General features: G+C 36.8%; 2 protein-coding genes across 4 annotated transcripts; both read right to left on the reverse strand.

Annotated features, from left to right (window-relative positions):
* On the reverse strand, positions 1-11,631 carry LOC100268128 (CRM-domain containing factor CFM2, chloroplastic). 3 transcript variants are annotated; one of them, XM_010662671.3, is made up of 13 exons: positions 10,867-11,631; positions 8,086-8,614; positions 7,877-8,007; positions 3,903-4,217; positions 3,662-3,818; positions 3,242-3,534; positions 3,083-3,142; positions 2,937-3,002; positions 1,836-2,081; positions 1,530-1,749; positions 842-972; positions 488-746; positions 1-367 (listed from the first exon to the last, which is right to left on the reverse strand). In XM_010662671.3, the coding sequence occupies exons 1-12, from the start codon at positions 11,614-11,616 to the stop codon at positions 510-512; spliced, it is 3,135 nt and encodes a 1,044-aa protein (XP_010660973.1). In that variant the 5' UTR covers positions 11,617-11,631; the 3' UTR covers positions 1-367; positions 488-509. The 3 variants fall into 3 exon arrangements, with proteins under 3 accessions (XP_010660973.1, XP_010660972.1, XP_002275511.1); XM_010662670.3 differs by having other exon boundaries at positions 1-362; positions 2,937-2,997; positions 3,078-3,142; XM_002275475.4 differs by having other exon boundaries at positions 2,937-2,997; positions 3,078-3,142.
* Positions 11,632-12,738: 1,107 nt separating this feature from the next.
* Positions 12,739-19,514, reverse strand: LOC100267890 (uncharacterized). The gene is made up of 6 exons (XM_002280691.5): positions 18,787-19,514; positions 15,961-15,996; positions 14,690-14,891; positions 13,420-13,498; positions 13,169-13,286; positions 12,739-13,008 (listed from the first exon to the last, which is right to left on the reverse strand). Exons 1-6 carry the CDS (start codon positions 18,954-18,956, stop codon positions 12,984-12,986), a joined length of 630 nt encoding a protein of 209 aa, XP_002280727.1. The 5' UTR covers positions 18,957-19,514; the 3' UTR covers positions 12,739-12,983.
* Between the last annotated feature and the right edge of the window lie 1,700 nt (positions 19,515-21,214).

Genomic DNA, 21,214 nt, shown 5'->3' on the forward strand with positions numbered 1-21,214 from the left:
TGCAACTTTAAGTCATTTTTATTGGAAAGCATTGAAATTTACAGTTGATGTTTCTAAAACTTGAAAGTGAACCAACAACAGTGTCTGTACAACTGATCTGAAAATAGCAGACATGTGAGAGGCAATTATGAGGAGTTAAACGTGCTGACTGACCTTTCAGAAGATGCTAACACACCATTTTGTTCCTTGATTGATGGTACTATAAGTGGAAAGCATGCGGGGACTGCGTGTCCAGATAAAGTCCGGCTTCTAAAAATGATAGTCAATCTTAACTGGAGTCTGGATGTATGCCATGTGCAGCCTCTAAAATTTAATGCTTTGGTATTTTTGAACAATTCTAACCATCTGAGTGGAATTTTCCTCTGCACTATTTAGGTAAAGAAATGAAGAAAAATATTAATGATTAGAAAACACCATCTATCATGATGTACTCAAAAGTCTAAAGTTGAAATCAGAACATTGGCATCCACAATAGCAGCAGCATTACCTTTTGAAAACAATGTTAACTTTCAGTTTGGATCTGCCCCTTTATCTTGGTTACTCTTCAACCCACATTCAAGTCTGATTGCTGCCCTTAGCTCGGGAGAAACAGTTGGCCTAGGCCCACCCTCTCGTCCAGCTGATGTTTTCCTAGCGTCACTTCTATTCATCCTATAACTGCGGCCATTTTCTTCTCGTGCACCCCAACCTCTATAAAGTATGACTTTGCTGGGTTCCTGAGAGACTAGAACCGCACCAGTTGCTTGCTATAAAGATAACAAATCAAAAAACAGGATGTCAGACAATTTGTTTAAGCTAAATGTAAGCTCAGTAAAGGAAAAAGGAGTTCCCATGTTCAAACCTCCAGCTTAAAGATAACCTCCTGTACTGAAGTCCCTTTGGCTCTGCCTTTGACATTCACTATAGCAAGAGGATGCTTCTGAAAGTGTGCCTTGATTGTTTTTGCAACACCAGTAACAATGTTGCTCCTCCCTGATGTGTGTGATAAGAGAAACAGAAAAAACACAAAAAAAAAAACCTATTAAGCTCCAACAATGTAGCATTCAGACTCCATTTGGTTGTTGGAAGAATGGATTTCAGGCATGAGGATGGTTTGAAATCTTATCTTATGCTTGACATGATGGGCAAATACAGTTTTGTTCAATGTTAGTCATCTGGAGTTCAACAAAATCTAGAAAGCTTACATTTAATTTAGCACAGAAAAATCCAAACAACACAGAAAAATAAATAAATAAGAACCCCAATACTCATTACTTTTTCTTGGTCACCCTGATCAACCAAACTTGGAAATGAGCTTGAGGCAGGAAGTAAACAAAGGTAATTCTGTATAAGACCTCAAGTGGTTACATAACACACACATACACATGTGTGCGCACACACACATACACATGTGTGCGCACACACACAGAAAGCTGAGGAAGCAAGGTAACATGGCATTGTGAATTCATGCAAGAGTAAAATTCTCACCAAACTGACAGTGTGCAAGACTAAGAACTAGAATGATCGGTTGCTAAAGGAGTAAAAATTACCAACAGCAATCACAGGGCGTTTCTTCATCCTGAGAGCCTGCTTTCGCAGTAGAAGCCTCTCTCTATTGGAAAGAGGTGCAGCTCTGAAGGGCATCTCATTGGACCTGGTATCCACTGGCCTCTGAACAGGTGGTTTGAATTCATTCTTGGATGATTTAACTGATGACTCCATTGTTTCCTCATGATTAACAATGGCATAACAGCTTGTCTCACCTTGTGACTGAGATCAAATTAAAATATTCCAGATTAAAAATTGCAAGAGGAGTAAGAATATGAAAGATTTGTAAAAATGATATTAAATATTACCACAAGATCTTCAGAACAAGTTGTACATTCCCCTTCTTCATTCATATCCGTGAGAACATTTGTTTCAATTTCTTTAAGTACTGATTCAGAAGAGGGCTCTGGGTTAGCTTCATCAGTATCACTATCACACATTGAAGGAAAATCTATCCGCTTGTCATTATGACTGGTTTGTAAAGAATCCCTTGAACTATCCATGCCATCACTCGAGTGAATTAAAATTACATCAGCTCCATATCTTTCTCTAGCCTTCAGTTAGCATGCCAACAACCAGATGCAGATGTCAGAATGTGAAGCAAGGCGTAGTAAGCTACAACAGGGGAAAAAAAGCATGACCATAAATGTATATTTTACTGAATATGCATAAGTAGAAGATGCCTATATAATTGCAACAATTTGAATGTGTTTTTATTTGATACCAGCGTCAAACCAAGGAGTAATGCAACTGCATCTTCCTAGAATGTAGAAGTAGGACATCCCAATACAAACCACACCCAGTACCACCCAAATAAATCCCCCGCACCAGCCACCTACCAACACTACCACCACCCCACTCACCCCAGCAAGATGGGGAGCATCTGCCTAGCGTTTAGAACATCCCAAAACAAATCCCACCCCACGCAGAGACAACCACCCCCCACCACACCCCCACTGCTGCCTGGCCTAATAACACACACCCAACGATATATCCCCTAAAGTTGCATGGTATGACTCACATTTTGCTTTTAAAAAATGTTTGGTAGAAGATATAAATTAAGTGAAACAGTCGACACACCACTGATGTGAGCAACCACCCCAAAAAAAAGGGAAAAAAGAAAAGGGAAGAAGAAGTTTGACCCTAAAATCCATTTCAATATGAATTGGCAAAAAGAAAGACTCCAGTTTATGGTCAGATGAATGAACCGCCCTGAGCTTGTAAATCCACTGCCATGTATTTGACTTTCTCATTGGAATGGAAGCTCCTTCTACACAAATCCAGTTTTGTTCTGTCTTGCTTTTTTTTTTTTGGTATCTTTCTTCTTCTGTTTTTTAAAGAAGTAATTTCTAGCAAACTCCATAACTTACCACCCAATTACAAGTTAACAGAAAAATGAGATAACTAACCAAATGAAGTCTTGATTTATCAACCAACTGCTTACTGTTTGTCTCCTTGTCTTTGATCCGGCTGAACTGCAAAATTTACTATTAAATAAATTGTATACATTTAGTTGGTAAAGAGACATAGGGATAACACGAATGAGATACCTCACCAATTGATGTTTTAATTCATCTATGTTTCTCGTAAGCCTCAGAACATGAAGTTTCAAGGACTGCATCATTCAGGCAGGACAAAAAGAATTAAATGTCGACAAAATATCATTTTGGGTCAAAAAGTGAATAAATAAAAAAAATAAAAATCAATCGTTTACTTCTCGGCGTTGTGCCTCCAAAGAGCGCTTCAATGCTTCTCTTTTATTTAGGAGTGTCTGAGGCCTCAAAGAAGCAGGTCTTTTATAATTCTTTCCACGATACATAATGATTGCATAACCTTTGCTCACTCTCTCCACGGCCACTAGTATTCCACCACTTTCTGCCTCCAACGTGCGTGCTACTCCATGAATATCTTCAATGCTCCTCCCATTAGATATTATCTTAACAAGTTCCCTATATTTCCAATGAAGATGCATGTTTTCAACTGTTCCATCAAAAATTCCCCGTCTACCTGAACATGGGAAGAGAAATCCTTGTCAGACCAAAGATCTATAGGTTGAAAGAATGCCCTGTAAGTTGTTCCTGAGGAAGGACTAATTTGTGAAGTAGTGGTTTTGGGTGCATGGCAAAGCTCTCACCCAATAGAAGGAAAGGCTTCATTCTCAAGCCAACCTTCCTCAGCATATATCTTTCTTCTTCAGTGATACCCTCTTTGTCTATTTCAGGCTGTTGGGGGATCTGCGCCTCCTCCAGTTCTGCTAGAAGTTTCTCTGCCCTTTCTTTCTTCTCTAATGCCTGTTGTGTAAACATATCTCATGTGTAAAAGAAATAAGAGTAGAACAAGAAGATGCCATGCTATGGATCATACTGAAAACATACCATGGACAACTTAATGTTAGTTCTTTCAACAACCGCTTCAGCAGACCTAAGCATTCTTCGTTTGGAGAGGGAATTTGTTTTTTGATCATCTGTTCCATCACAATCTTTGTCAGAAGCATGCTCAGAAGTTCCAAGTTCACTCTCCTCTGCATTTATTGCTAATCTATGATGATCTATCTTCTGTTTCCCCCTATGTATGCCATACTTCCTCCGTGCTTCTATTGCAGATGAAACTGCAGGTGGCAGGAAATCTTTTCCTCTATAAAAAACAATAAATTCTCTATCCCGAGAAAGCAAGGTTCCACCAGTCAGATTCTGCAAAAACATGTTCTCAATTGATGTTCAGAATAAGATAATAGTTCTTTTATTTTTCCTTTTTTTTGATGGATAAAGAAAAATATATATTAAAAAGAGGTGTCAAAAGAGTGACCTAAGGCATACAGGAAACATACACTGACTACCAAGAGGTTCAACCAAGAAAAGGAGCTACAAAATAGGAAGAGCTACAACAACAACAAGAGTCCAACCAATTAAAGAAACTAACTAGAGTCGAAGGACCATCATTTATAAACATCTTAGTCTCTGACCACAAAAATCAAACAAAAGAGTTTTTTAGCCTTTGGAGCGAAAGCCCATCACCATCAAAGGTGATTATGTTCCTTGTCTTCCAAAGTGTCCAAAAGATGCATAAGGGGCCTACACTCCAAGCCTTCTTATGCCTTTTGCCCACAAACAAACCATGCCAACTTAGAAGTGTCTCTTTAATGGACAAGGGAAGCACTCAAGACACCCAAAAAAGAGCAAAAAACAGCTCTCATAAAATCTGTCTTTACACAATGAACAAGGATGTGGGGTATACATGATGTATACATATACAAAAACCAATAGGGGCGAGAACACACAAAAAAGAACCACACCTTATAGAGAGCCTAACCAACCCACAAAATTTATCAACGAAGTAACACTATCTCCTATGTACATTCTAACCCAATCCCAAAAGATATACAAAAAAGAGCTTTTGATCGTTTGATTTGAGCTTTCCCAATCTGAACTTTTTTTTTTTTTTTTTGATAAGTGCAAATTGTATAAAAACGCCAAAAGGGAGCGCACCAAAGTACACACGGTGTATACAACGGCCACCTAAAAGCGCCAAAAAGGAAAGGGAAAACAAAAATACTCTCTTCCTCAATCCGTCCCCAACCAATCAATAAAATCAACTAAGGACATAAAAATATGTTCTATAAACATGTTTGTCCAATATAATAAACTGCACAAAAACAAAAACTTCAACCTTTGAATAGAAAGCTCCATATTCTCAAAAGATCTTCTATTTCTCTCATTCCAAATTGTCCAAAAGAGGCACAAAGGCGATGCCCTCCACACTTTCTTTCTCTTTCTTCCAATGAACAAGCCTTACCACTCTAAAAGGGTCTCTCTAACAGAAGCTTGAATCACCCAACATGCCTTAAACAAAGAAAACAAGAGCTCCCACAACAACCTTGCTTTCCCACGATGCAAGAGAACATGGTCAACTGACTCCTCATGAGCATAACAAAGGGAGCATCTATTGGTTAAAGACCACCCTCTCCTTTGTAATTGGTCTAAAATCAAAACTTTCCCCCATGTTGCCTCCCAAGCAAAAAAACAAACCTTAGGAAGGACCCAAGCATTCCACACAATACTAGAAGGGAAAGGGCTTACCCTTACTTCCTCAAGGATAGAAAGGAGGGACTTAACAGAAAAGGAACCACTCTTTGTAACCGCCCAAAACACGTCATCCTCCCTCTCATCAACCACCACCTTGTCTTGAATCCCTAACAAGAAGCATTCCATCATTTCAAACTCCCAATCATTGAGAGGTCTAGAAAAGCTTGGGTTCCATTCACCTCCTATAGAAGAGTGTACCCACAAATCCGCCACCCAAGCCTCTTTTGACCTAGCTAAAGCGAACAAGGAGGGAAAGGACACACATAAAGGCTCATCCCCGCACCATCTGTCTCTCCAAAACTTGACCCTTCTCCCATTGCCCACTACAAAGAGAGTTCTGAAAGAGACTAACTCCCACAGAAGCCTTATAGCCTTCCATAGACCAACACCATAGCTGCCCGTCACTTTCTTAGAGCACCAACCCCTTTCTAATTCCCCAAATTTACCATAAATAATTTCTCTCCAAAAAACATCCCTTAGCAAAATGCCAAATCCATTTGCAAAGGAGAGCCTTAAGAGAGTTAAGATGTCTATCTCCAAGGCCTTCCTTTTCTTTTGTTTAAACAAACAATATCCCATTTCACTAAATGAGGCTTTTTCTCTAGAGCCCCATCTTCCCACAAAAAGTCCCTTTGAATCTTCTCCAACCTTAAGCAAATCCTCCTTGGCATCCGGAAAAGAGACAAAATAAATTGGCAGGCTAGCTAGCGTGCTCTTGATCAATGTTAGTCTTCCCCTTTTAGAAATATATTACCTTTTCCACATTGCTAATCTCTTTTTGAACCTTTCTTCAACCCCGTCCCAAACCACTACCGAGTTATGGATAGCTCCTAGAGGAAGCCCCAAATAAGTGGTTGGGAGCGCACCCACTTTATAACCAAAAATAGCAACCAACTCCATAACATTCAATACCCTCCCAATCAGAATAAGCTCACTTTTATCTAAATTGATTTTCAAACCTGAAATGGCTTCAAACCACACGAGTAACCAACTCAAATAAGTCATTTGGGAAGACATGACCTCACAAAAAACCAAAGTATCATCTACGAATAACAAATGGGAAATCTCCAAGCCCTCCTCCGCGTTTCTCCCTAATACTTTGAAGCCAGACAAGAAGCCACTCTCTCTTGCCCTTTCAAGAATGCAACTGAGCGCCTCCATAGCTAGAACAAACAAGTACGGGGATAACAGATCCCCTTGCCTTAAACCCCTAGAGCTCTGAAAAAACCCTGAGGGAGTACCATTCACTAACACTGAGAACCTTGGAAATAGGCATATTTTAAGAATGATCTTACCCAATCCCAAAATAGATACAAAAAAGAACTTTTTAAAGAATGATCTGAACATTCACAATTCTCAAAGACCCTCCTATTTCTTTCCCTCCAAATAGACCAAAAAAGGCATAACAGAGCAACCTTCCAAGCCTTTTTCCTTTTTCTACCAACAGGAAAACCTCCCTAACTCAAGAGAAAACCTTTCACCAAAGAGTGCATCACCCATCGTACACCAAATAAAGCAAAAATAAGCTACCACAAAATACAAGCTTTCGAGCAATGAAGAAGAATATGAACACTCGTTTCTTCTTCCTCTTTGCACATGTAGCATCTATTAGGCATCTTCCACCTCCTCTTTTTGAGCTAATCTAGAGTCAAAATCTTGGCTTAAGTTGCCTCCCAAGCAACGAAGCTAACTCTAACAGGGGCCCAAGAGTTCCAGACTATACTGTGAGGGAAAGAATCCACTCTCCTACTAGCCAACGAGGAGTAGAAGGACCTAACAGAAAAAATACCACTCTTTGTGTCAACCCACTCCACTGAATCCTCAGTATCCATAAAAAAGTAAAGTGACTTTAAAAGCAAGTATGGTATTATTTCATTTTTGGTCACCATTTTAGTAGATAGGGTCCACTTTGAACTGGAATCATAGGGAGTACTACCTAAAATTTTCACTTAAAAGGCCCAATTTGCATTCCTTTGATGTAGAAATGTCTCTTGAATAACCCATTGCTTATAAAGTGATAATGAAACAAGTGGCAAAAAATTTGTGGTTTACATCACTCACCATCCTACATTCTTACAATTTCCAAATATAGAACTGCCACTCTGCCCGTTTATTCACATAAAAAGTTTATAAGTTTTAAGCAAGTGCCAAAATAAATAATAACAATGACACTTCAGAAGATCTCATGACTAGTGAAACCAAATTTCAAAGTGCCCGAAACTCATAATGACATAAGAGTATAAGAATGAAACCACGTCATCACTAACCTTTAATTCTTCGGCCATCATCTCACTATTAGTGTTCTGTACTCCTCTCTTAACTGCAATCTTTGCTATCTCACATTTTTCCCAGAGTTTGATCATAGAAGCAGCCAATCCTTGAAGTTTTCTATTTCTTCCTATTAATAAAACAAAACCATATAAAATAAAATACTAAACATGACAATAGCAGTTGTAAAATTGGAAATCAAACTCACCTAGTGCAAAATGGCAAGGTAAAGGCCGGCCTAGTCTCCTTAATACAGTCATTTCATCATTTGTTAATTTAGGCTTCAACCCATAAGGGAGAAGGCGGAAGGGTCTCCTGTATCCTGGAACAACAGCTGGTAGAAGATCAGCATCAATGGGTAGAGGATCATATCCCCACCAATCAGTAAAACGTGGGCCAAGTCCATCTAACAAACGGTCAGCTTCTTCTTCAAGTTGTGCCTCCCCCGGCAATTGAAATCGTACTCTAGTAGGATAACCAACACCTTGTATCAAGGATAATGGGGCTATTTTGTTGGCTGGCATTGGTCCAGCAGATTTTACATCACCCTTGCCAGAGGAGCAGACTTCTTTTCCATCATGTTCTTCATTGTTCATTTGAGAATCCGATGATGCATCATGAGACGAGTCATTTGGTAAATTGTTATCAGACAAAAAGTAGGGGTACTTATAGTTGGCCCCTCTATACAGGATTATATAACTTCCAGACCTCCAAATAACCAGACCTCCAGTTTTCCTCTGAGAATGTCAAGACAAAGACACAACTTAAAGATATGTACTCAGGAACATAATAGCAAATTACGTGTCAAAACTTGATATTCTGGTGGAGTGACCTCAGTGGCTAATAGCATTCATGTCAAGCAAATTACAGAAAACAAGCTCAGGAAATACATGCTGAGAACTTCCTTGAATAAACCATCCCAAAAGGGATCCCAACTGCTATCCGAGTAGGCATTAAAAATTTATATATTTCCTGTCCTAACAAATTTCAAGCCTACCTGATCCTCGTGTCTACAGGAGCAGTCTCCTTAAACATCAATGAAAGCATATAACATTTATAGGAACTTGCCTATCACTGTAAATTGGATCTTGATAATTGTATTGTTAATTATTATTTTCTGGATTGAACTTTAGTTCATGTTTATCATTCCTGGAACAGAACAATGATTCCTAGTAAACATAGTACTCTAGGCATAGCTCTGTTCCATCTCCATGGGAATAAACATCATTCCTTTCCAAAAAATATTTGATTTGCAATCCTACAGAAAGGCCTGGGGTACATGTTGGTAAAACATGAAATTCAAGTCTTGAGCTGAGACTGAGACTATCTCAGTGGTGGGAAGGATCGATATTTTTTAATTACTCTATTGGAGAGTGTGCTGTTGTGAGGATAACCCTTGTCAAAGCAAACTTCCATAATTTTGAAAACAGCTCTTTCTCACTAACAGTTTTCAAATTCTATTGTCAAGATGATTCAAAGGGATTTCCTATGGAGAGGGGGATACAATGGAGAAAAATCTAAACTTAGTGAATTTGTCAATATGCCGAGAAAAGAGGAAGGAGGGGCATCATGGAGTCTCTTTTCTCTAGATTGCACAGGATGTTTGTGAAGAGAGGAAATAAGGATAGGTTGGTGTGGATGGGCTCAAGGAATGGTGCTTTCTCAGTAAAATCTTTGTATTCTACATTGAAATTGGGTGTTCAATGCTTCTTCCTGAAGGTCTTATTTGGAATTCATGGGTCCCAACTAAAGTAAGTTTTTTCGCTAGGGAAGCTTGCTAAGGGAAGGTTTTGACTTTAAAGCAACTTTAGAGGAAAGGTTGGTCCTTGGCAAACAAATGTTACCTTTGTAAAAGCAAAGTGGAGTCTATTGATGATATCCTTCTTCACTTCCCTAAAGCTAGGGAGGTATGCCACTTGCTTTTTGCATTTGGAGTCGCTTGGGTTCTTCCTTTCTCAGTTAAGGAGGCCCTGTTAAGGTGGCTTGGCTTCTTTGTGGGAAGAAAGTGGAAGAAGGTTTGAAGAGTTGTCCTGTTGTGTATTTTTTGGGCTTTATGGTAAAAGAGAAACCGAAGAACACTTGAAAATACAAAACAATCGATTCATCCTTTGAAGAGTTCGTTTGTGATTAATTTGTTTTCTTTTTCTATAAATAAAGAAGAGTGTATTTATTAAAAATAAGCGCCAAAAAAGCAGCCCAAGGTATACAAGATAAATACACCCACCCCTACATAGCTCAAACAAAAAAGAAGCTGCCAAAAAAGGAGGTACAAAAAACAACCCCACCCTCAGTGAGAGCCCAAACAATCAATGAAACCAATTAGCATCAAAGGACCATTTTTTATAAACAATTTAGTATCTGACCAAAGAAAGTAAATGAAAGATCCTTTTAGCCTTTGGTTAGAAAGCATGTCGTCTTTAAAGGCACGTGATTTGTGATTAATTTGTTGTCATAGATTAGGATGCACATTGCAGAAGGAACTTTATCTTTATTCAAGTTTATAGACTGGGTGGGGTCTAATTGAGGAAGGGAGCAGTTTTTTGTATTTTCCCTCATTTTGGCTGTCTTTTGTTTTCCCTTGTAGACCTGTGCACCTTGGTGCATAGCCCTTTCATTACTATAATTTTTCCCTTGATCAGTTCTTTAAAAAATTCTCTTGTCAGGAAGTCCTTTTACTAGAGCCCTAGCATCAAAAGCACACATCCCCATTTGCTGCAATGTCTTACTTATTTTAATTTCACTGCTCGAACAAGATTGAGGCATTGTTTCATGATATCAAAGTGGTTGCTATGGTTTGTATTGTTGATAAAACTCATTCCAACAAGTCAAAATTCCACATGCTAATCCAGTAAATCATCTTATATCAATCGTAAATCAATAATTCCAAACCAAGTTAACAACACATCACAATTATTTTGAAAAATCATAGTATTAAATTTCAAATGCACAGAGAAATGAAGAACTATAATTCACGAGGAAATGATCAAACCTCCAGTATATCGTGAGTCCTCTTCATGTTTAATTTACATATATCCTCGCACCGAATCTTCACAACCTCCGCCCTCCTCCACCGCTCATGAATCCCATTCACAATCCCCTCTGTAATCCCCGCCTTCCCAACCTTCAACTTCTTCCTAATCTGAATCCCAATTCCCTTCAGCCTCCTCAGCTCCTCCTCCGGCAGAGTCAGCTCTGCCAACGTCGGCGCTCTCTCATCCTCCTTCCTCACCAATTTCTTCTCCCTCTTCACCTCTTTCCTCAACTCATGAAACCGCGTAATCACACCTCCGGTCCCCGGCTCCGGCACCGGATTCTCCGGCAGGCTCCAGCTCTGATCAATAGTGTGCCCGACCCGGTGCTTCGGCAATTGGTTGGGCAATGGGACGAAAATTTCTCCGGCGGAGCCATTGGCGGGTTTATCGGAACTTAGAACTTTTCGAGATTCGTCGCCGTCGACGTAGCCGAGGCTACGAAGCTTCTCGGCGATTCGTTGGATGGCGGTCTTGGGAAGAGTTTGGGCGTCGGGGTTGGAGGCTCGCAGGATGAATTTGGAAGGCTTAGGGTTTAGGGTCTTGAAGGTTGAGGGGGAAATGGAGGGTGGAGAAGAAGTGAACGTTGGGGTTGGGGAAGGAAATGGGGAGTGGTGACGGCATAGGGTGAGCAGCATTGGGTTGGGTGAGTAGAACAGGATGAGTCCCAGCTCCCACTGCTTTTCTTTACGCTCCAAAAATCTTGTCATTCATTCTACAATATCTAATATTTTTTTTTCTTTTTTGGAAAATGAGATTTGATTCACTAACGTAAATATATATGAAAAAATAATCTCAAATATTTTAAATTAATATTATTTTTATCTATTTAAAAATAATTTGAACTATATACACTTTTTAATAAATCATCAAAGGAAACTAAAATAATAATAATATGATTGTTTTTAGAGATAAAAAATAATAAAATATCTAAAAAAAGAAAAACATCTATAGAGAGTTTAGTTGTCAATTGATTTAAATAATATGACAAATAAAATGGACATTTTTTAAAATGATTTGATGAATACATGTATTCCAAATTATTTTTAAATAAAGGAAGATAATACTAATTTAAAAAAATTGAGATTTTTTTTTCATATATTTTTATATTAATGAATCATATTCCACTTTTCCCTTTCTTTTTTCTTTTTGTTTTTTTTTTATTGTGAAGTAATTTTTGAAGGAGGGTGTTGGAAGTGACTTACTGATTTTTCAAAATTTTAAATATATTTTTTAAATTTTATCTAATACTTTATGTTTTTTTTTAAATATTTTTTAGGTTAAAAGTACTTTCTAAAATCATACTAAACTGACTCCTAATCTTTTCAAAATCACTCTTAAAGGGGCTTGTAATTTGGGTTCGATAATCCAAAAATGTGTTGTTACATTGTGCCATTGTCAAGGGTTTTCTTGTTAAGGCAGAGCCCTTATTTGTTTTAAATAACTATATATTTATCATTTGATTTTTCCTTGTCTCATTTGTCTTGAGATATTGATTTGAACAATACATTTTCAAAATAGATTGTGCAAAGTAATGGAGATTTGTCATTACCTAGTTTTAAATATATTTTTTTGCCCTTTTTATAAACGAGGAACCTTCCATGACCAAACCCTTAAGACTCTCTCCATGAGGACCCAAACGTCAAGGTGTTGATCACCTTACAACAACCATAAGATAAACTTATGGTATTATTAGTATAAGATTCAAACTCAGGACCATGTGCCACTTACTGGACTATACTTCCTCGTGTTTGCATGACCAAATAGGCTACCCTAAGGGGTATCACCTAGTTTTAAATAATAAAAAATGGAAGGTGATAAAAAATATAGAATAAAATAAAAATTGTATCATTTTTATTGAAGTGTCCAAGAGTAGGGAGAACAATAATAAACAGTTCCATTCCTGATGGTTAACACTGTATGGAGTGAGGAGCAGGAGACTAAAATGTCACAAGAAACAGAAATAATGGAATATTCACAGTTGTGAAATATTTGATTTCAGAGGAGTTTATTATCATACATAAGATATTCACATCCACACCAGATTGACTTGGGAAGAATGGAGATGAGATGGGATTCAGAGAGTGAAGGCCAATTTGTACCTGTAGAGGGCAGAGACCCATGATTGGGAAGAAGGAAAATTGATCAGAAAATTGGGAGTGAACACTTACTAAAACAGATTCCACTTTATTCATTCCTTTGAGAATTGCTAGTTTTCAAATTACATTTATTTTTTGGCATAGTTTTGTTACATATACTCACGTTTTGGGGTGCAGGTACTGGTCCACTGTAAGGGGTTTAGGACCACCAAACCAGTCGATCAAGAATATATCTTCAATGTCTAATGTGAAGAACTGGAAGTTGTGACCCTTAGGCCAGCCTGTTCACAATCCAAAAAGTAAAAATGGGCCTTGTTATTACAGCTAGTTAATAAATGTCTGGAAATGAAAACAAGGTGATACAGTTATTAATCAGCAATCATGTCAAGTTTGAGAAGAAAGAACTGTAATTACCCTTCATCTCTGGATGCTTTGAAAACAGGGCATTTCGAGCAAAATCTGCTTCCTTGGATTTTTCGTCAACTAACTTCAACTGAAATACACCAGAGGCAAAAGTTCAATCTAAGTCAGACCAAAAGCATACACTGGCTCAAAAGTTTAGCAGGTCATTCCTCATTCATTCCAACTATTTCAGGATACATCTCTAATTTGATACGAACAAAAATCGGTACAGCCTAAAAATATTGTGGATGTCTATGGCGTTTCTTTCAATATATTTACTGGCAAATAAACCCTTAATCAAATTTAAGGATATTCATCAGAAAACAATCTTGTTTGTGTGCAACATGATTTTAAAATCCCCACAGGAATTGCATGCATAATTAGCTGAACTCACATAATTTTCAGGGAGGGTGGCCCCAAAGATAGAAAAATGAGAAGGTACTGTTTTTGTGGCAACATATGGTGCAGGTTATTCTGGTCCAGGATGCAACAGGTAGCACCCTCTCCCCTGGGACCTGCTTCAAAGGGGAATTGAAGCATATCTTCATGAGTTGTTTTCAATCACTTTTTCCTCTTATGTCAAGTTAGTTAACTACATCTAGAAGTTGGTTAAGAACATCTAATGGAGCATGCCTGTGAGATATGCTAAGATTGGCACAAACATATGTACGGGTCTGGCCGGTTAATTTTTAGAAAATGTTTTTTATTAATATAATAACATGCAACAAAGCATATGCCAACTATTGAAGTCAGCTAGATGCCACATCTGTTGTCAAATCAATCTCATGAGAACTTCATTTAACACAATCAAATGTTGAGTTATTGTAAAGTGCACACCACTGAGCAATTTTAAGAACAGATATACATAATACAAAGCTATTTCTACTAAATCTTCAATTAGATCCGTAAAATTAACTAAACCTCTTAAGCACTTCAATAGACTTTATCATATAATGCGACCATAAGATGATATTGGCGACCTTGTGTTATTGAAATCACTTTTCCAGGCGTCAATCTAGACTAGTCTGTCTGAATATAAAAACCAAACAGCCACTAGCCTACTAGTAAGCATGAATATATAAAATGCAAATAACTACTGGTCAGCATGAAGATGATGTGAAAGACAAATAGCAATCCAAAGGTAGTATTGGGAATGCAGAAACTGGTACAGGGAAAAAATTATAGAATTGGAGCTGGGAAACCAGGTTGGCAAGTTAATGAATCCAAAAATAATGTGGTCATGCATAAATAACAGGTTGATACACTTGATTCTCCAACATACCTTTCCTGTAAGTGTAATTTTTGCACAACTGGGATTCTCAGGGTCTTTCTTGCCGCAAGTTCCAATAGGGTACTCACTGATTGTCAATGAAGACCTCTGATCAGACAACGCATTTCTTGCGGTTGGATCAAGAGTTGTCAAATAGAAGTAGGGGATGCCATGACCTTCATCTGGTAGCCCATCACTAAAGGAGACTACATTTCTGCATGGTATTCAGATAATAATGTTGAGTGGCAAATAATATAGGACAATATGAAGAACTATAATAAGATGTCACGGCCAAAATAAATCTTCATAACAAAATTTGAAAAGAAAAGGCAGAGGCATATAGTGATGCAAGGCATACAGCAAGTGTCATGGATACTTTTATTTTTTAAGAATGATCTAATAATAATAGACAAATAAGGTAAAGTATATGTACGTATGTGGACAAATAACAACTAAAGAATGCAACAGTACAGGAGAAAACTCCATCAACAAAGCCATAGATATCCCAAATCAGAATTGTAAAAAATCAGATCCAGACTAGTACAGGCGAAATAATAAATCAGAGGATCTAAACCCATTCAAATATCGGTTGCTCAATCATTACTAATAAAGGTCCGACAGTTATTCTTAAAATATAAAAGTGTAAAACAAATGTTGGAAAAACCTTAAAAGCAACAAAATTTGAAAAACAGAAAATTTATTCTTCCTGGTTACAGCCACTTGGGAACATGAACTCTGTTTCGCCATTTACAAAGTGTCACAATTTCCAGAGGAGGATAAATTTCAAGTATCTGATGAGAATTCTAAATCTTTGGGCTCATGCATAGGGGGATTCAAGTCTCATACATGCATCAAGACTCAGGCATGACTTGTGTTCCTCATACCATGAGGTATGAACCCTCGAGGAATTTTAGCCTCAAGGGTGGGCCTTGGAGAACTTTCCTCCATCTTAGAGATGGAAAGCTCCCACAGTCTGTGCATCTAAGTGCTATCTAAATCAAAATAAAAATTAAATTTGGAGATAAAATTATCAGCTTGATTTTTCTGACTGGTTTCTTTTTTTCATTTTCATACAATATCTACCCAAAAACTTATAAGCTTAATGTCTGTCTAGATAAATTGATGATGTATCCATATATCCACATAAAAGAGTGTTATAGCATTCTCATAACTTGCATACAGTACATCCAAAGAAAATTTCCCATACCATATTACAAGGATTTCCAATATATATTTTAAAACTGGGGGAAACAATCATCTAAATGAGAAAAGTAAGAGCTTACCCAAAGGGTGCTCCTCCCAAGTCGCTTGAGATGGTACTGCAATAAATAAAACGGTAGCATCAGCTCCAACTTTGACTAGATTTAAGCTTCATACTTCATAACACAGATACATTTTATAAAAATGTAACAAGACTTCACACAAGGTTGCATGTTTTAGTGGGGGGAAAAGGACAAAGTAGAAAACTGCACTATATGAATCAAGTTCTATACGCAGAATTGTTATACAACATATGATATAATATATCAGGTACCAAGAATGTAGTGATCTTTATAATTGATCATGGACGGTCTTCTGCTTAATTTATGTATGTATTTGTGCCATAGGCATTACTGTCTATTTTTTATTCTCTCTTTCTTTTATGGATCAGAAAGCACTAGTGTATTCTAAATTTCTAAGCACAAAAAGGTTTGACCTTCCTTTTACTTCATTTATTCTGAGCAGAGATATGTGGAGGTTTGCTCACCCAAATTACTCCTCTTCCATTGTGTTTGACTTCCAGAAGAATCAGCAGTTAGTTAACATTATTTTTGATTTCTTTCAGAGACAGCCATTTCCAGATCTTGGATGAGAATAGGTTATACTATTTTCCTGAACTTTTGCATCATGAATCGTATTAAACTGAGGGCTAAACTGATTAACAAAATGGTATTAGTGACCAAACTGGGCAAGCTAAATTTATGTCATGAAAATTTTCAGCCAAGGGATCATAATGCCAGCAAGGCCCATTAGCTCAACAGCATTGAACTAATATCCATCATGATCAGGTCACTCAATTATGTCACTGGTACTCTTCCTCTCCCACACAACCATCTAATCTCCTTGGATATAAGAGTTCAAAATTCATTAAACAATGATACTAAAAGTAAACTATAGCCAAGCCAAACAAGTGTAGAACTTACAAGACAAAAATGGAATATCCAATCTTCAATGAGCAACCCCAAAACTAAAAGTAACACTTTGATGAGCAAGTTAAATAAGACGTACAACAATAATTTTTTATTTTTTGATGAGTAAATAAAGAATGTATTAAAAAAGTGCCAGAAAAGCGCTTCAAAGTATACAAGGAGTATACAACGGGTGCCTAAAGCACCTTCAGAAAAAACAAAAAAGAAAAGAAAGACACCAAAAAAAAAAAAGCATCCCTCAACAAAGTATTAAAATTCTAAAATTAACAATTAGATGACTAGCTCACGCCCTTCCCACTTGACAAGCAATTGCAGTAATTTCTGCAATAAGGAGTCACATTTCCTGTTTTTCCCCTTCATTAATTCATTTCTATAGTTGAGATCAATGATCTCAACCTTCAAGCAAAAGGTCTAATCATGACATTAGCAAGGTAATAGGCTGGCTTCCTTGCTTTTTAGATAACAGTTATTGAGAATCTCTCCTCCTCCTTGTATGGTAGGTGCAAGCAATAAACAAAATATCATTTCAATAATATCATTCCAATTAGTAAAAGAATAGTTCTTCCCTTTGGATCAATAAGTTAATTGGTGTAATTTCTGCAACAAGAAGCCATAAATTTCTAATTTTCCCCTTTATTAATTCCTTTTCATAGTTGAGATCGTGATCCAAACTTTCAAGCAAAAAGTCTAATCATGAGTATTTGGATCAACAATCAAATGCACAAAAGGACATGCACAGACACATCACCAGCCAAAGTGAAATGAATCAGAGAAAACACTGTAATGGGTTCTTTGATCTATACAAGAACCAACAAACAAAGACGAAACCCAAAGCCTAATATCTGTACCAAAAGTTCAACAACAATGTAAGATTAACATAAACAATATAAATCCCTCCAATCATATCCAATTCAAACTATCTTCTCCCACTAAAACCCTAAAAAATACTTGTGTTTACACAAAATAAGCCATCTCAGCCATTGGTGAAGGAATAACAGCAATAAGCATAATCAGAAACACTCTCAACATAAAGGAGCTTGCCAACACTAGGCTATTGACAGCTAGGACATCAAAAAACTTATCACAAGCTCAAGAAGATAGAAGAAGAATATTAGCTTTAACATTAACAGTTTTTTTATTTTTCTCTTGGGGCTTTTTTCATTGAGGGAATATGGCTTGCAGCAGAAAAAAGTCTGAAATGATCACAAGCCCAAGAAGAAAGACAAGTACTATTAGTTCTGGACATAAACAATCTAATAATTTTTCCTCTTTGGCCTTCCTTCACTGATAGGCAAGGATTTTAGGGGAAAAGATTGAAAATATGTTCTTAAATTGTGGCACAAGGAGTGATGATTGTTCAATTGGATTTTAGGGAATTTAGTTTTGATTTTCTAATGGAAATTTTTGAGCAATTTCTTGCCTTTTTGGCTGCAAGTTAAACAGAATTTATGTTTGGGCATCATGAAAATACTGGAAAATAAAAGAAATTAAAACTTTGAAGCTCATAGGCGCTGAGCATACAAATATGAGACACATGTCAACAAAAACTCCAAAACCTAAAAAGCTCCTGCAACAAACCAATTAAATCACCCTAAAGCACTGAACCAATACTTGGTCACCGCTTCAAGCTACAGACATCCTTTTAATCTCCGAAATACTTGCAAAAATAAGTTGCACGTTTTCTACTTGCCCCCAATTATCTTTTTTTTATTTTATTGTAAACCATGTCAAATGAAACTTCAAGCAGATATGATCAATTGGGATTTTGTCAAATGAAACTTCAAGCAGATATGATCAATTGGGATTTACAGTGATCAATCCCCAAAAGAAAGAAATCAAAGGCAATCTATTAACCCAAAGAAAAACAGCATGAGAGCAACCAAAGATGAACAACGCAAGAGCTAGAGGAAGAAAGTATACTTTAAGACCCCCCAATTATTCTGGGAGACCAGCCATCGAGCAGTGGCGGCAGCATCATCAGGGTCTGGTTTCGACACCGATAGCAATCGTCCATGTACAGAAACTTGAAACCCCACAAAAATCAAGACCAAAGCAAACAGATGGCAGCGAAAATCGCCCTTGATTTTCATTTTTTTCGTCTGTGAACTGAGTAACGAGAAGAAAAAGAAGATGGCAACAAGCAGAACACAAAACTGGGTATTTATACACAAACTCTTTAGGATTTCTACCTTTGTTACCGATCAAAAAAAAGGAAAGAAAAAGTTATGGGTTCCCTAAAAAAACACTCGCTGTTACCAAATTTACAGGCCTGAAGGATGTGTTTGTTGCAGCACCTTGTGCAAGGAATTGCAGTAGATAAAGAAGGTTTGGGAGTGGATAATAACTACATAAAGGAACTGGGTGAAGGGATAGAGACACTTAAATTATGGGGCCTGCGAGATGGGCATGACTCCTTTATCCATCTGTTGTAGATTGAAGCCTTGAATGCGGCTTTATATCGTGGAGATCGCGTGGACCCTCCAACTTACTGAAGAAATGCCCCAAAGAGTCACATTAAGATTGCGTAGAGCGCTAGCAATAGAGCGTAAGACTCGACGGGAGCGCCAAACACGTGTGTTGATCGGCTGTTGGGTTACGCTAGTGAAAGTCAGTTATAGGCTTATACCATATGGGGATTGGATTGAAGAGGTTTAGAAAACTAGCCAAGGATTTTTCCTTTATAAATGGAAGAGGTCGTTTTGTTTCTATCTTTTTTTTTTTTTTTTTTTGGGTCTCATAATTTTTATCAATTAAAATCTTAAAAATTGGTAGGATTCCTATTAGGGGGCACTCCAACAATATTGATGGGTGTATTTCAGTTGCAAAATAAGAACAAAATCGATCCTCTCGAGAAAGATAATAAAACTAATTTAGGGCATGTTAAGAGGAATGAACACAAGAACAATCCAAGCACATCAAATCAAATGGGCCATGTAATTGTGAGGCTACCAAAACAAGATGGATCTGATAAAGGAGAATAATGGAAAGATGATGGTGTAAGGAAAAAATTGACCATTTAGGATTTTATGTAGTGTGCATGATTCTTTATAGCATATACGAGGAAGGAATTTCAAATACTTATTATCGATGCACGGACCAATAATATTTTTTTTGTTTAGCTTCCTTTGAGTGAATGACGAACTTACTTGCAACAAGGTGTGTTTGAATGATTTTTTTCAAGTACGTCCCTTTGAAACTTAAGTTAATATCTAAAAGAGACCAATAATAGTTTTTTTAGGGAGCTTATTTTATATCTGAATTTGATGTCTGGTGGTCTTTTATTATGACACAGTCGTAATATTTTATGCGCATTTTTAATACTTTAAATACAAGTAATTGACTCTACGAATAATGATTTATGAGCTTAAAATCAAGTATTTATGTTCATGATTGCATTTTATTGTAACTGTTTCGAACATTTATTACTTATGCAATGAATATGGATGCTGCTCGGATAGCTCTGTTTGTTTGATATTTGGATGGGAAATGGATGTATGTCTAGGTAGATGCGAGGTCCCACACTTAAAATGATAACTTATCATATTTTAAAAATGACTTTGATATGTATAAATGACTTATAAACTTAGTAGACTTAAAATGTACACTATGAACAATATAATTATCATTGTTGGTATTATAATCAATCCTTAATTTAAATTATTTAAAGTTTGATTACCACTGCATCTGTTTCTTTTAAAAATGCATAAATAGGAAAATTAATGAATCAAAAGTGAAGAAAAGTTTTTAATATTTATAAGAGATGACTTATTTAGTATGGTTAGACTATCAAAAGTGGATAAACTCATCATGCTTGCATTATAAGGTGAATGTGATTATCTCATATCACATAGGGTTAAGTTTGTGGCATACATGTGACTCGTTTCATATGTATAAATAAAAGAATGAATCAACGGAAAGACATTTCAAACATTTAGAAGGACCAACTCATTTAGTATATGTAATAGTTTTAAAAACATGATAGTTTTTGGACTCAAAATTTAGCTAAATGGTGTTTGAGTCAATCCACAAACAGAAATGTACGAAACTTTGTTAAATATTAACTAATTAACTCATGAACTATGATAAGAACATTACATATGCATGGAAGAGTAAATAAACAATTTATATGGATGGATGCTGGTTGAAGCTCCAAAATCTAGAAGTCCAAAAGAGAGAATGACTATGCTCTCATTATGGTTATATACTTACATGGAATAATCTACACGTGGTTTGTGTGCTTCCATTGGGATTTCAATTTACCAACTTATTAAAGATATAATATTCTATACCTAAAATGATGCATATAACCTTCATGTTCTATTAACCCAATTCATAATTTGGATCATAA

The sequence above is a fragment of the Vitis vinifera genome, chromosome 14 (genome assembly GCF_030704535.1).
Source record: "Vitis vinifera cultivar Pinot Noir 40024 chromosome 14, ASM3070453v1".
Lineage (NCBI taxonomy): Eukaryota > Viridiplantae > Streptophyta > Magnoliopsida > Vitales > Vitaceae > Vitis > Vitis vinifera.